A 13,349-nucleotide genomic window follows, 5' to 3' on the forward strand; every position below is an offset into this window, starting at 1 on the left:
AACGGAGGCGCGCTCGAAGGCCGCCACGCGAGGCGGTCTCGCAGAAGCATCGTCGGCGCGGCACGTCCGTCGCGCTCGCTTCCCGAACCCAAAGAGACCAAGCGCCTTCCCTTTCGGCGCCCAAGTAACCCCGCAGCAGCGCGACAGTCGCGCCATCTCTCGCACCGCGCCTGTACCACTCGACCGCCGCGGGCATCACGCAGGCCACGCGGCGAAGCCGCACTACAGGAGGCGCGCTATGCGGGAAAAACATCAGGGGAGGCGCGAGGGTCGCGCATCCCCACATCCCCCCAACCTTAAATCACTTCTTATTCCGGCGAAACATGTGACACGGTCTAACATTAACCCGTGCTTCGCGAACAAGGTGGTACATGCAACAGTGGCCGCGCCGGGGAAATGTCCACACGCTGTCCGTAACATGCGAGCCGACTGTCCTTGGGGTACACCGCTGGCGTCCGCCAGTCACAGCAGCAGCTTTGCGACTCGACGGCACGATCCCAGGCCAGGACTCCGGAGACGACGACGCAGTAGTCGTTACGAGCAAGCGTCGCTCGCGCCGACGCGCCCTGCTGGCAAGAGCCGCCGTAGCTGTCGGTGACCGCTGGCTCCTTTGTCCGCCGCCGAGGGTTGTGAGCTGGATGCAGGAGGCCGCCGAAGTCGCTGCGCCGAACTGGCCACAGCATCACCATCGCCCGGGGTGACTCGATCGTAGTCCGGGGCAGCAGCGCAGACGATGTGCAGGTGACAGCAAGCCAGGGGTGACTCCAATCACGCTGCGTAAACTCAACACACTCGGCAAACACTACAGTAGTGCAAGGGAGAGGAATTCTGCATGCGCATCGCCCACGTGGTACGATGTTCAACTCGGCTAGCAAAAGATCGGGCAGCTACTCAGATGCTAAGTTCACGTGAACGAAGCTCGCTTTCTTGAGTCGAACGAGTAATTTCAATTCGTGCGAGGCGAACTAGAATGAGGGAAGCAACTTGCAACACCTCAACGCCACGGTCCACCAGGTTGTGTCCCTCCACGTGCGACAGGCAGCTTCGTAAAGCCTTAGGCATAAAGCGTCGCTACTCTGACAACAACCGGCATCCAAAAACAACACTCAAAATGAGCGCAAAACAGGCAGCCGCGAGGAGACGTTAGCTCTGTGAGGTGGTCCTACTCCGCTCGGTGCACACAGCATCCGAGTTGACGGCGCCCACCGTCCCAGACGGTGTCGGAGCGCCCGGTGCCAGGCCGCAATACCAGTCAGCCCGTCGTGGCACCCGTGGCCCGCGGCCACCCGGCTCCCAGAGCCGCGACTTCATCCGAGTCAAAGAGATAGAAGAAGCTATTTACATAAGAAATTCGGACCACCCACGAGGCTTCCGTACTCACTCGCTTCAGGCTTGCCACTGCTCCGCGGGCGCTCAGCCTCGCTCTCCCAGGATGCAGACCACGTGGCTCTCGTACTGACGAATGTCATTAAAAAAAACACTTGCGAAAAGGCTTAGCATGTTGACGTGTTCAAGCACACTACAGCCACCGCCGCCTCGCTCAAGAAAGCACGCCGCCAACGCTAGCGATCAAAATCCACGCTAGCCCTATGCTTCGGTTCAAAGGTCTCGAACGAAGCAAAACTGTTAAATCTATCGTCCGATGCCCCAAGAGCCCCACGTTGGGCGCCAGATGTGGGGAGATACGGGTTTCTCCTCCGTACTCTTGGGACAAAGGAACGACAACACAGTAGTGCAAACAATCACAAGGGCATTTATTGCACCTATCATAGATCAATGCCAGCTAGCCGAGTGGCTATCCACAAAACATGCCGATGGGCGCGCGACAAATCTAGAAGTCCGACTCACCGCGAGCGAGCGAATATGTTCGCCCCATGCTGGATCCCAACGCCTGGTCGTTCGCGTGTTCGGTCACGCCAACGGAGGCGCGCTCGAAGGCCGCCACGCGAGGCGGTCTCGCAGAAGCATCGTCGGCGCGGCACGTCCGTCGCGCTCGCTTCCCGAACCCAAAGAGACCAAGCGCCTTCCCTTTCGGCGCCCAAGTAACCCCGCAGCAGCGCGACAGTCGCGCCATCTCTCGCACCGCGCCTGTACCACTCGACCGCCGCGGGCATCACGCAGGCCACGCGGCGAAGCCGCACTACAGGAGGCGCGCTATGCGGGAAAAACATCAGGGGAGGCGCGAGGGTCGCGCATCCCCACAGCCCTTACAATATTTTCAACCTATAACAGTACCTCACAATGTTCGGTCATGGTATTTACTTGACTTTAATGCGTGCCTTCCTCTTTTTATTTTATTTTTTTGAAGTATGGCCGAAAATTGCCAGCGCAGTGCAACCGGACACAAAACCAAAAATGCCTTCGCAACGGTCGTATGCTTTACCGCATAACCCAGATGGATTGTGGTGGAGCTGACTTTAAAAAATCGCGTCGCAAAGCCGACTTCAGGACGCCGGCCACCACTGTGCAACTATTTTTCTAGATAAAAAATCGGGTACGTGTTAGATTTCTACTTCGTTTAGTAGCTTTAATGTCATTCCTGCATTAGCTTTCTACATTGCACACACAGAAAGTGGGCGCGTGCTTGATTTTAGTTGTGTTAGAATAAGGAAAATACTGCCAAATGAATCAGCGGTGTGTGTTGGCGTTCTTTCTGCATCTTGTATAATTCGACCTACCGGATCATTCGATTAACTTCGTTGGTCCCATCAGGGTCAAATTCATGCAAGTTCCCTTTATTAGGCGGGGAATGCCTGTGAAGAAATTTATTATTTCATCATCAGCCTGTAGATAACATCTCAAAACATATGCTTGCAAAAAGCTAATTTTACAGGGAAGCTGTCTATGGCTAGGATTCCTGGATTTCTTTGTGGCGTAACGTCGACAGAAAACTATCATCGTCTACAGCTCATACCTTCAAATGCAATGGCTCAGACCCCCGTAAAGCAGAGGCTACAAGCACTCAGCAAAGTGAAGCGAACAGCGCATACATTGTTTGGAATCACGCATACAACATACAGAACAGCATACGTTTCTATAAAGAACAAGCTCAAAAAAAGCATCCGAACCCAATAATTCATAAAAAGGTGTTCCTGCACCTCCATGCAATGCGAAGCACATAGAAAGTTCCCTGCATATGTTTCCCTGTAAAGATTACTGTTACGCAAACTGCCACGGCGACGGCAGCTTGACTGTAGCATACGAAGCAAGGAGTGACGTAACTACACTTTCGTACGTAAAAGAACCCGCCAAGCGACTGATTTGTGTTCTGACAGTGCTATGCGAAAGCCACATATAGTGAGGCCTTCTGAAGAGCCGCATGCATACGAGGCGTGGCGAATTTCTCTTCTCTCTGGTTCACTGTTTGTAGGTGCACGAAGTAGAGGTGCAAGCCAAGTCGCAGGCCGTTGAAATGTCTTAGGCTAATAATTAGGTAAAGTACAAGTGAATGTCGCATAATGAATAATTTCAACCTACACCGCAATGGGTACTAGTTCTAGTTGTCATTTACAGCTTCATTGTCCAACTACCTGCGTGAATCGGAGACCATTTTTTTTTTTAAGTGTTCAGTCTTTCAAGAATAATTGCCCACACAACCATCAGATAGATTTTACTCTATTTCATTGCATATCTTTGTGGCAGCCCTGCATAAATATACATTTTTTGTCTTATTCTAACACCAAAGTAATCTATCTGTCTGTGGAACTGTACTCAGCAAATATACATTGTCATTCCTGTCTATAGGCCTCTGGTGCAGCTTAATTTTTTCTGTTACTCTCCGAAATGTGATGAATACATTAATGCATATATGGTTTCATAAATGCAATGCTGCCCATGCCATGTAACGGCTGCCTGGGCCTCCATCCTCCAGACCATTTCTGGTGAAATAAAATGAATTTGAATTTGAAATGCCAAAGCATTATGGGATACAGCAATTTGACTGAAGGTTACGACTGTTGGCACGAGGCAAAATTAACACTTTTTAAGAGAACAAAAAATATTTTTTTCAGTTTCAAGCATGCAGATAAGATTAAAATGATCTTCATGAAAAGGGATACTAGAATAGGAACATTATTTCTTAAAACAAAAATTCTCACCAACAGAGTGTCCTCATAAACCAATAATACAGCATATGTAAAACGAATCATGTGATGCCACATTTGCCTCTCAAGTTACAGCCTATGAAATATAAAAGTTTATATGATAACCTCATTTTTCGTTTTAGGTAAAGCATTCTTCCATAAATTTACTGTGCAATATGACACAATGAGAGCAGTTTACGTGCACAGATAATGCACAAATAAGGTGCAGGACGCGCAGCTGCTGCTGGCCACACTCTAGCAGCTCTTCTTGAACATGGTGGAATCGTACAAGGCTTCCGATAGATGGCAGCAGGTTTCGCACAAGGTGTATACACTCACTAAGGTATCCTTAAGCAAATACTAAACTGAACAACACAACCTGCACTCACCTTCTAATTTTCGTGCAAAGCGAGGCATGAAGTGGAATCGAGGGCACCCATCCTTATCTCCATGCGCATGCCAATCGAGGTCAAGCATCTCAAGTACTTCAAAGAACAGGTAACGTGTAAAGAGCTCAAGGCCTTCAACAGTAAAGTTCTCAGGCATCTGCTCTTCTAGGTAGAGTACTGCATACTCAATGTTAAATCGGATCACTCGGCATGTAGGCAGCTTCGGAAGTGGCCAGTGCGAAAGCAGAGAGAAGCCCTCAAATGCAAATTCATGTCCATCATGCTTGATGGTGGTTGGACACTTCATCTGTTTGAAGAAACCGAAAAAGGATGGGAGAAAACAATAACACAGTAAGAAAATTAATTACAAGGGTTAATTACAAGGGTTACAAGAGCTGTGGCTTTGAAGAAGGTATTCTTATCATTGTAATCAAATGTTTGGTTTAGCATTTACTGAAAAAATACAAATGAATTAACCACAGTATAAAACAGTTTGAGACTACAACCACTGTTGAGCTCATTTAGAGGGGCATAATAATATTATTTGAGTGAAGGACAAGAATTCCGTAACCAGCAAATCAAAGCATGGACTTACAAAGAAAGAGCAGTGTTTCTAGGAATGTAGCCCACACAGTGCTGTAGACCCTTTTCATGGTGATGCCGTGGGTGCCGCCATGTTTGATAACGCGGTGACACTTCATTACTTGCCTCAACTGCCTCCGTGTTTACAATGGATGTCCATGACACTGATGTGGCTCAACAAACCTCTGTTTCGGTGGATATTGTAGACGGCGATGGGATGGAGGGCACGAAGTTATGGCCACAGCTTTAAAGGACACAAGCATTTTCGTAGCTCATTACACATTGTCTAAATGGCATGAGCAGCGTATATAGTGCTTGTACTAAAAGCGGGGCTACAAATGTATTCCAAGCTGTCTAACCATTCCACTTATGAATTGAATCAGGATTAGCATGTTTTGGGTGTCGTTATTTATTTGGCAAACACTTTGAAGCAAAGGCTTCTTATGCTTCTGACTCCATAAAGTTCACTATGTGTTGTTTATTTTCTGCTGAATCACTCCTGTGTGCACTCAGTTGTGATAGGTTTGTTCTTGCTGCGCATAAAAGCTTGGAACATAGATGTTCTGTACATTTTAATAGCTTATAGCAAGGACGTATTATAGCTAGTCACTCGCTGACTCTGTGAACCGTCAGGAAACGTTCAGCTTCAAACAGTGTGCTACCAGTGTAGTTGCCATCACCCATGCATTCGGTGCATTGATTCAAATGTTGGCCCATTCACTTACTTGTGATATGTGGGTGATATAGTCAGCATAAGTATGCGTGTGAGTTAGGGTGAATGTGTGTGGATAACGCGGAAGAAGGTTTTACTATGTCAAGAAGCAGCGCTACTCCCTTTGTAACGAGCATTACTCACTCTTGCTGAAATTCCGGGGTTGAAGTCCGTTCTTTGGAGGTTAACGATAAAACGCAGGTAGACAAGCAATATTTTTTATGCGCAAGAAAAACAGTGTATCACAAAAGGCGGCTGGCAACACAGGCAGTCCTTATGCAGCTACAGTCCATGTACTTGGTACCACAGATTGATTCCATTCCTTAATATGCCAGTCAGTATTTTTGCAGCCAATTACTGCACACTTCTACCCTCTATGGCTCAACATTTTGCAGAATGAATGGAGCACAGTGCATTAGCGAACACCCAATTGCATTTCCGACAGCTGATTGCACAGTAGCAGGGCAGAAACGGTAATAGTTTTATATTTGTAAGGTTTTGCTGAGGGAACATGATGGCGTTGAAAGCGCGATCTCGTTCCTCTAGAGCTGCTGCGTGAAAAGGGTTGATAGGTCCTCAAGAATAGCTATGAGGTTAGAGACAAAATTTTACTTATCATAGATGTCACAAACAAGGAAAATATCATTAATGCCTACAAATGCAATGTGGACTAGAGTACTGCATCGTGACACATGCGTAATGTACAGGATGCAGGACCTCAACACTGAGCTGCATCCACATCCTTTACTATTTTTTTACACATGCACCCTGAAAACATTTAAATTAGGACAAACAGTTGTTGAAAGACTGAGCAAGAAGGTTATCAGGAAATTTTTGATGGCCTGTGTTAAGTTGCATCTTCCACATGATGAACAAAACTTGTCACCTGTAATGCCTTTTATTCCATCCATCGATGATGGTACCTCTATTTCCATCTTGCAATATTACCTGCATCACTAACCTTAGACTACAAGTAACATGCCCGTTTTTAAGTGAATCTTCATCTTTCATTCTTTTTGAATTGCAAGTCATTTTCCAAAAAAACTGAGTCAAACCTGATCCTTTCCCGAAAAGCACCATAACATGTAATTGCTAGTAAACTGAGCTATGCAGCAAAGCACCTAAAATGACCAAATCACAGCTTTACAATTCACTAATGAATTCTATCACTTGGTTGCTAGGGTTGAGCGAATATTTACAATTTTGAACAGCTCAATATTACATTTTTAATAATCATGTTCGATTAGAGGAACAAATATTCAAAATTTTTAAATTAGTCAATATGATAGAAATATTCAACACAAATTGAGCATATTACGGGCAGTGCGGGGGCGAGATGCAATTCTTTGTGTTTCTTTATACGTAGCTTGCGAATGTGTGCCCGGTTTTGTGCTGCTTAGCACTCTTGTCATGCCAAAATTTAGGATGTCAGGTAAGTTCAGCCACCAAGCAAGCAAGCTTGGTGGAAAAACCAACCATTTGGTAGCAAGGGGCATGCTAATAGTGAGGGCAGTACTTAGCACAACGAAAGAGAATTATGAAGAGGAGTTGTGCAATAACAATGCCTTTATTGGAAGTATTGGGCCTTTATTGGGCCTTTTAGGAGCCCATTCATTACAGAGATGCCTGTCCAAGTGGCCTGGCTAAGCAAATGTGCCAGCATGCCATCATGATGCCACAAAGTACAGCACACTGCACTCCCGTTATAACATTTTTAGCACAGAGCAATGGATGATCTGTTAACATGACACTCACTCGAGCAGGACCCAAAACTTGTACAGATAATGATGGCAATGGCCAATCCACGATGGGCATTAACGCTTTCCTGTCTGTACGTATGGTTTCAAATTCACATTTTGCCACTTTCCAAATGCTCTCGAACAGCTAGCACCATTTATTTGGTTATTTAGGAACTATTTAAGTTTTCTTTTTCCGCCACATGTGAATTTTTAAAGCACCTCTAGAGAAGGGTCATGGCCGGCGCGATGAGCACTCATAGTTTTCAAGATGCTGTCTGCATCGAACGCCACTATGCACAGAAACGTCACATTTCTACTGATTCTAGTGCATCTGCATGACAGTTTTTGGACTTTGGAAGCAGCACTGACACAGAATCAACTTGGTTTGTCAGATTTCTGAATGGAGTTTCGCTTTCTTCGTCAAACCACTTCAAAGCTGCTATGCACTGATATTAAGATATCCTGCATGTTCCAAAGGTACTAGTTCTTACCTGCAGGGTGTAAACAACCTTAGCTCAGGATCATTTGCCAGCGGCCTATGCAGCAAGTATAGTTCCGCGCGAAAAGACAGCTGGGAGTCAACCTTGGCATCGCTTAGTGCTAGTGACTACGGTCAATGTTTCATATCTCAATTGTTTACTTAGATTATATTTGCTGGAAAACTGCACAGGTCCTTTGCATTGAAAATGTGTATTCTGATATTTTTTCAAGGTTTTTCTGTGTGAAGCAACAATGATGTGTTTATATATGTACTTTTCTTTTCAACTAAATTCTTGTTTAAAATATTTTTTGTCAAATTATTTTTAATAAACATGTTTGGGAATAGTACCTCTGGAAGGAAAATTTCTTCAATTTAATACTATACACTCTAGTATCAAGTATGCTCTGTGATAAGAAAAAAAAAATATTTATTAGGACTACCCAAAAGCTGCCGCCTTTCCTACGGGCAGAAAAGTGTTAAAACAATGCCTGCAGGCATCGCACTACGCCAAAAGGTGCTAATTTGAACATACGAGCATGGGTGCACTGCAAATTCTGTATGTCCTCCTCCGCATTACCGTCATTCCACACATTACCCTCGTTCTCTTCTCAGCTGTTGGCATACCTTGTGAAGAAGCGCACCAGCTGCCTTACTTGTCTAAAGATTTTCTGGCAGTCGCATTATAAGCAGTGTTTCATCTCAAGTAGTTGGACTCTAAAATGTATGCATGTACATTGAGTTCTTATGGGAGGGTAAAAGGAAGTCTGACGACGCCCCAATTTGCCTGGTCCTGCACTGTAAGCATTTATGTTATAAATGGCGTGAGCTACAGGTACCAATTACAGTCGAACCTCGCTACAACGAAACTCACGGGACGGGCAAAAAAGTTTGTTGAAGCAAAAATTTCGTTGTGGCGAAATTTGCCCCAAAACACTTTCAAATTTGACTACACACTCACAAACATAAATTATTTCCGAAAAAAGTTGGTTACCTTTCGTTGTGGCGAAATCTGACCCAAAACACTGTCAGATTTGACTACACACTGAAAAACACTACTCATTTCCGAAAAAAGTCAGTCATCTTTGTTTGCCTCCGTCCTTTGGTCATCATTGCGGTGGTGCGATGTTTGCACTCGGTCAGCAGCTGCATTGCGACGTCGTCATCGTGGGCGCCAATGAAATTACGAATGACGTCAAAAACGTCCATTACACCGAGTGCACGAGGCGGGGCCGATGCATCTTGTGCATCACTTTCATCATCCAACGACGTTTTATGGCGAACCTCTTCAATGATAGACTCGTCGTTCAACTCTTCGTGAACAATTACGTCCGCATCAACGGCGATGTACTCATCTATGTTGACGTCCGTTGGTACATTTCTGGCATCTCGAAGGGCTGCCCACGCCGCAGTAACTTCTGTAGAGGGTGGTTCCACTCCAAAACGATTGTCTTCCTCATCCGTTGTCGAGTTGGCTGTCACTTCAGCCTCAGGCTTAAAGCCGGCGTGCGCAAAGCAATTTTCAATTATGCTGTGCCAGGTTGCCGTCCACACCGCGGCAATCATTTGTAGGGCCACGAACAAGTCCAGTTTGGTCTGCTGCCCGGTGTCAACATTCAGCAACAGTCCCTGAATCAACTGCTGCCGATATGCACTTTTCACACTGTGAATGATGCCTTGGTCTAACGGCTGAATCAAAGCAGTGCAGTTTGGGGGGAGGAAGTGAACATTTTCCAACTCAGCGTCCTCAACATTATGCGCTGAGCAATTGTCAATAAGCAAGCACGCCTTGCGGTTTTCAACCTTCATATCGCGGTGGAAAGCTATGATCCAATCACGGAATATGGCCCCCGTCATCCAGAATTTCTTGTTTGCTAAATAACTTACCGGCAAGCGCTTACCGTTTTTGAAGCAGTGAGGCCTCGCGCTCTTGCTGATAACGAGTGGGCAGCGCTTGTCAGTGCCATCCATGTTAGTGCAGAGAAGCAGAGTCACATGCTTCTTGCTGTGCTTTCCTCCGCTGCATGGTTGGCCCTTCATATCTAGCGTCTTTGTGGGCAGGAGCTCATAAAAGTCCCATCTCATCTGCACTGTAGATGTCGGACGGGGCATACTCTTTCATTATGTCTGGAAAAGCAGATGACGCCCAAGTCACTGCACCATTGGCGTCTGAAGCAGCAGATTTACCACACAACACTTTTGCAACGATGTCGTGTCGGGCCTTGAAGCGGGTCAGCCAAGCTGTGCTTGGCTTAAAATCGTTGATGCCAAGCATGCAAGCATAGTTCAGTGCATTTTGCTGCAGCACGTTTACGCTGATTGGCATTTTCTTGGCACGCATGTTGAGGAACCATGTAAACAACGCCTTCTCAAGATCCTGGTGTGCAGCTTGAGTCAACTTCTTCAGTTTGGCGGATGCCCCTGCAGAAAGAGCACTGGTGATCGCGTCCTTCGACTTCAAAATTGTTGACAGCATGCTGTTGGAGATGCCGAACTCTGCTGCAACGTCTCCTTTTTTTCTGCCGCTCGAAGCCTCGCTGATGATTCGCGCCTACACCTCCAAAGAAGGAAACTTCCGTTTTGTTGCCATGCTGGCCGAGCGCACAAGCACAAATGGAAATCTGCATCGCCGCACTAGGCCAGCGATCGCGTGATTGCGTGACCTAGGATGGATATGGATTGGCTGTGGCTCCCGCTTGGCAAAGTGGGCCTGGGCCTTGTCGCAAGGCGGCTAGACACATCGTCATCACCACCAAACAATGGTGCCCATCCATGAGTTTGTTTATCGGCGATGGTGCAGTGGGCACACGCTTTCGGTGAACCTAAGCGGCGTGGGTGTACGAAAAATTGGAGATGATTGGGGTTATGTTTATTTTATCGCAAAACAAATTTTAAAGCCCAGCTCTACTGAGCGAAAATTTCGTTGAAGCGAAAACAAGCCCAAAAAATTGTTCGTTGTGGCGAGAACTTTTTTGCATTGACTTCTATGGCTAGCTGATAGGGAATTGGAAATATTTCATTGAAGCGAAAATTTCGCTGGAGCGGCATTCGTTGTAGCGGGGTTCGACTGTAATTCTACTCATACAAAATTTAGTTTCAGCACATTTCTCGCACCTTCAGAATTATGAACACCATGCAGGTGCAGAATGCATCAAGGATTTTCAATTTCAGTGAGTTTTGTCAAGTTTACAGAATGTGGACTCCATGCAAGAACTCTCTATAGGAATGTAAGATATGAGAACATCAACTATTTCATGTCTAGCATACTTGAAAAACATCTATCCAGCCACTTGAAAAGCATCTAGCCCCTCACTTGAAAAATATGCCAGATGCAAAACATCAGACAATGAAAGTTACCCTGCTAATGACAATACACTGACACCAGATCTTACAACCAGCCGTTTTCCTTCCAACTCATTTTGCTAATACACTTTACACATACTATTCCAACTTGTAGCACAGGGAAAATGCGAAGTGTTTCACGATGTATGTGACACATTCTGCATATCATTATTTTCATCAGTGCTTTTACTTTTGATGCCCCATTTTTGTGCCTGAATGGAATATACATACAAGCGGAGTTAGTGTGGCAATCATGCTGACAGTGAAATGTTTTTGCTCAGCAGCTGATGATACAAAGACCAAATCAATGAGGGTCGGCAGGCTAGTTTTGTTGGTGTCATCGACACAAAGGTACAACGGCAACTTATGGTCATGGACGTATTGGCATCACTCTCTGCCTAGTATGGCAAAATAATCTTTCAGCAATCTGCCAACTGGTCAGCTGACTGTTAATGTCATTGTGATGTAAGCATCTGTGTCAGGTCAGCCAAGTGTTATCATGCCTCAAGAAGACAAGCAGAAGGCATGGCATCAATGAAAATGTTTTCGATGGCATTCACCCTCCACACTGACTAGCAATGTTCATAGCATCCACAGTGCTGCAGGGAACTAATGAGATGAGGTATAGTAAAAGGGAAGGTCTCTAAATGATATGTCAAGGTATCAGGGGGTTCACAATGGGTAAATTTTTGAGAGATAATGACACAGTAACAAACTGCGCAAACATCAGCCAGAGAAGCAAGCGGCCCACTGCCATACTCACGGTGAAATTTGTACGAGGAGTGACCACAATACGATAATGGTGCAGGCGTCCAACGTTGTTAGTGTTGGGGTCACAGGGAGTGAGTGGCTCCTCACCAGGATAAATTCCATGCCGAATACCTGACCGCTGAGCCTTAGCACTGCATCGGCACAAAGGACCGTCATTCATCTGCAAGAAAAATAATACAGTAAACCGTTATTAAGCTGAACATTTTTTCTACCTGTATTTACTCTTGTGTTTAAATGAAGTGTCACCATACTTTTGTGATTAGCGGTAAACAAATATTTGCCAATTATAAATGACACATTATACTATGCTCACACGTGACTATGCTGAGGTAATCTTTGCAATATTGTTTATCTTCCTACAGTGCAGCTGCTTACCTCTCCAGGGTCATTGTACCACAGTTCCTGATGCAGTCGGTATGGATGCTTTCTTTTTACTTCTAACTCCTCCATGGCGTTGTCATCATCTGACTCGGATTCGTTGCTTGAAGAATCACTTGTACCAGGGTTAGCAACTGCAGATGGAACAACCTGATCAACTGGGAATCTCGAGTTCTTCACAGCTCTCAGTACTCAAGGACCCTTACAACAACTTTTTTATAGCACTGTTTTCATGCATAGGCAGCCAGCAATGCTCAACTACTACTGCATGAACGCAATGTGAGTATGTTAAATAGATCAGTTAGCAGTAGTCAATTTTCTACATAGAAAAAAAAAGAAAAAAAAAGAATTTTCATTCTGGGGCATTACTGGACTGAGACCAAGCCAAAATACAACTCATGCTGTTTAATGACATAAAATGTGAACAAGGATGTTTTTTGAATGAATGAGTGATGTTTAGTGGTGCAAGAACAAGTATGGCCAAAGAGTACCATGCTAGTGTTAATGAGTTTGCAGTGGACTGACGAGTTCTGTGAAGTTGATGTGACATGGCTGTAAAGGGGCCTAAAATAGTTGCTGTAAATTGCGTAAGATCTATGTGTAATGATATGGCAATGACTTATGACGTGTAGTACGAGCATTAAAATGCATTGCAAAAGAATGATGCAATATACAAAATATGTCACATGCTAAAATTGGCTAGAGCACTACTGCCTCACCAGAGCCCTTAAAACACAAGGGCCTAGAGGCATGTGCTACACAAAACTGTCATAGCAGCATCCTCTGGAAAGAGGATGCACTACAAATTTAATGGGCTTATAACATGTAGGACAAAATCATTCAAGAAAGCGAGGACTGCTTTGGTCTTACCCCCGA

General features: G+C 45.4%; 1 protein-coding gene across 4 annotated transcripts in view; it reads right to left on the minus strand.

The window, feature by feature from the left end:
- Nucleotides 1-13,349, minus strand: part of drosha (ribonuclease 3 drosha) — a 268,462-nt gene that overhangs the window by 197,744 nt on the left and 57,369 nt on the right. For all 4 annotated transcript variants that reach the window (XM_050196330.3, XM_055063089.2, XM_055063088.2 and 1 more), the window contains exons 9-11: nt 12,471-12,607; nt 12,088-12,255; nt 4,472-4,778 (exon numbers count right to left, since the gene is read on the minus strand). In XM_050196330.3, the coding sequence (XP_050052287.1) occupies nt 4,472-4,778; nt 12,088-12,255; nt 12,471-12,607 (612 nt within the window). The remainder of the gene's footprint in view (nt 1-4,471; nt 4,779-12,087; nt 12,256-12,470; nt 12,608-13,349) is intronic.

The sequence above is a fragment of the Dermacentor andersoni genome, chromosome 1, assembly GCF_023375885.2.
Source record: "Dermacentor andersoni chromosome 1, qqDerAnde1_hic_scaffold, whole genome shotgun sequence".
Classification (NCBI taxonomy): Eukaryota; Metazoa; Arthropoda; class Arachnida; order Ixodida; family Ixodidae; genus Dermacentor; species Dermacentor andersoni.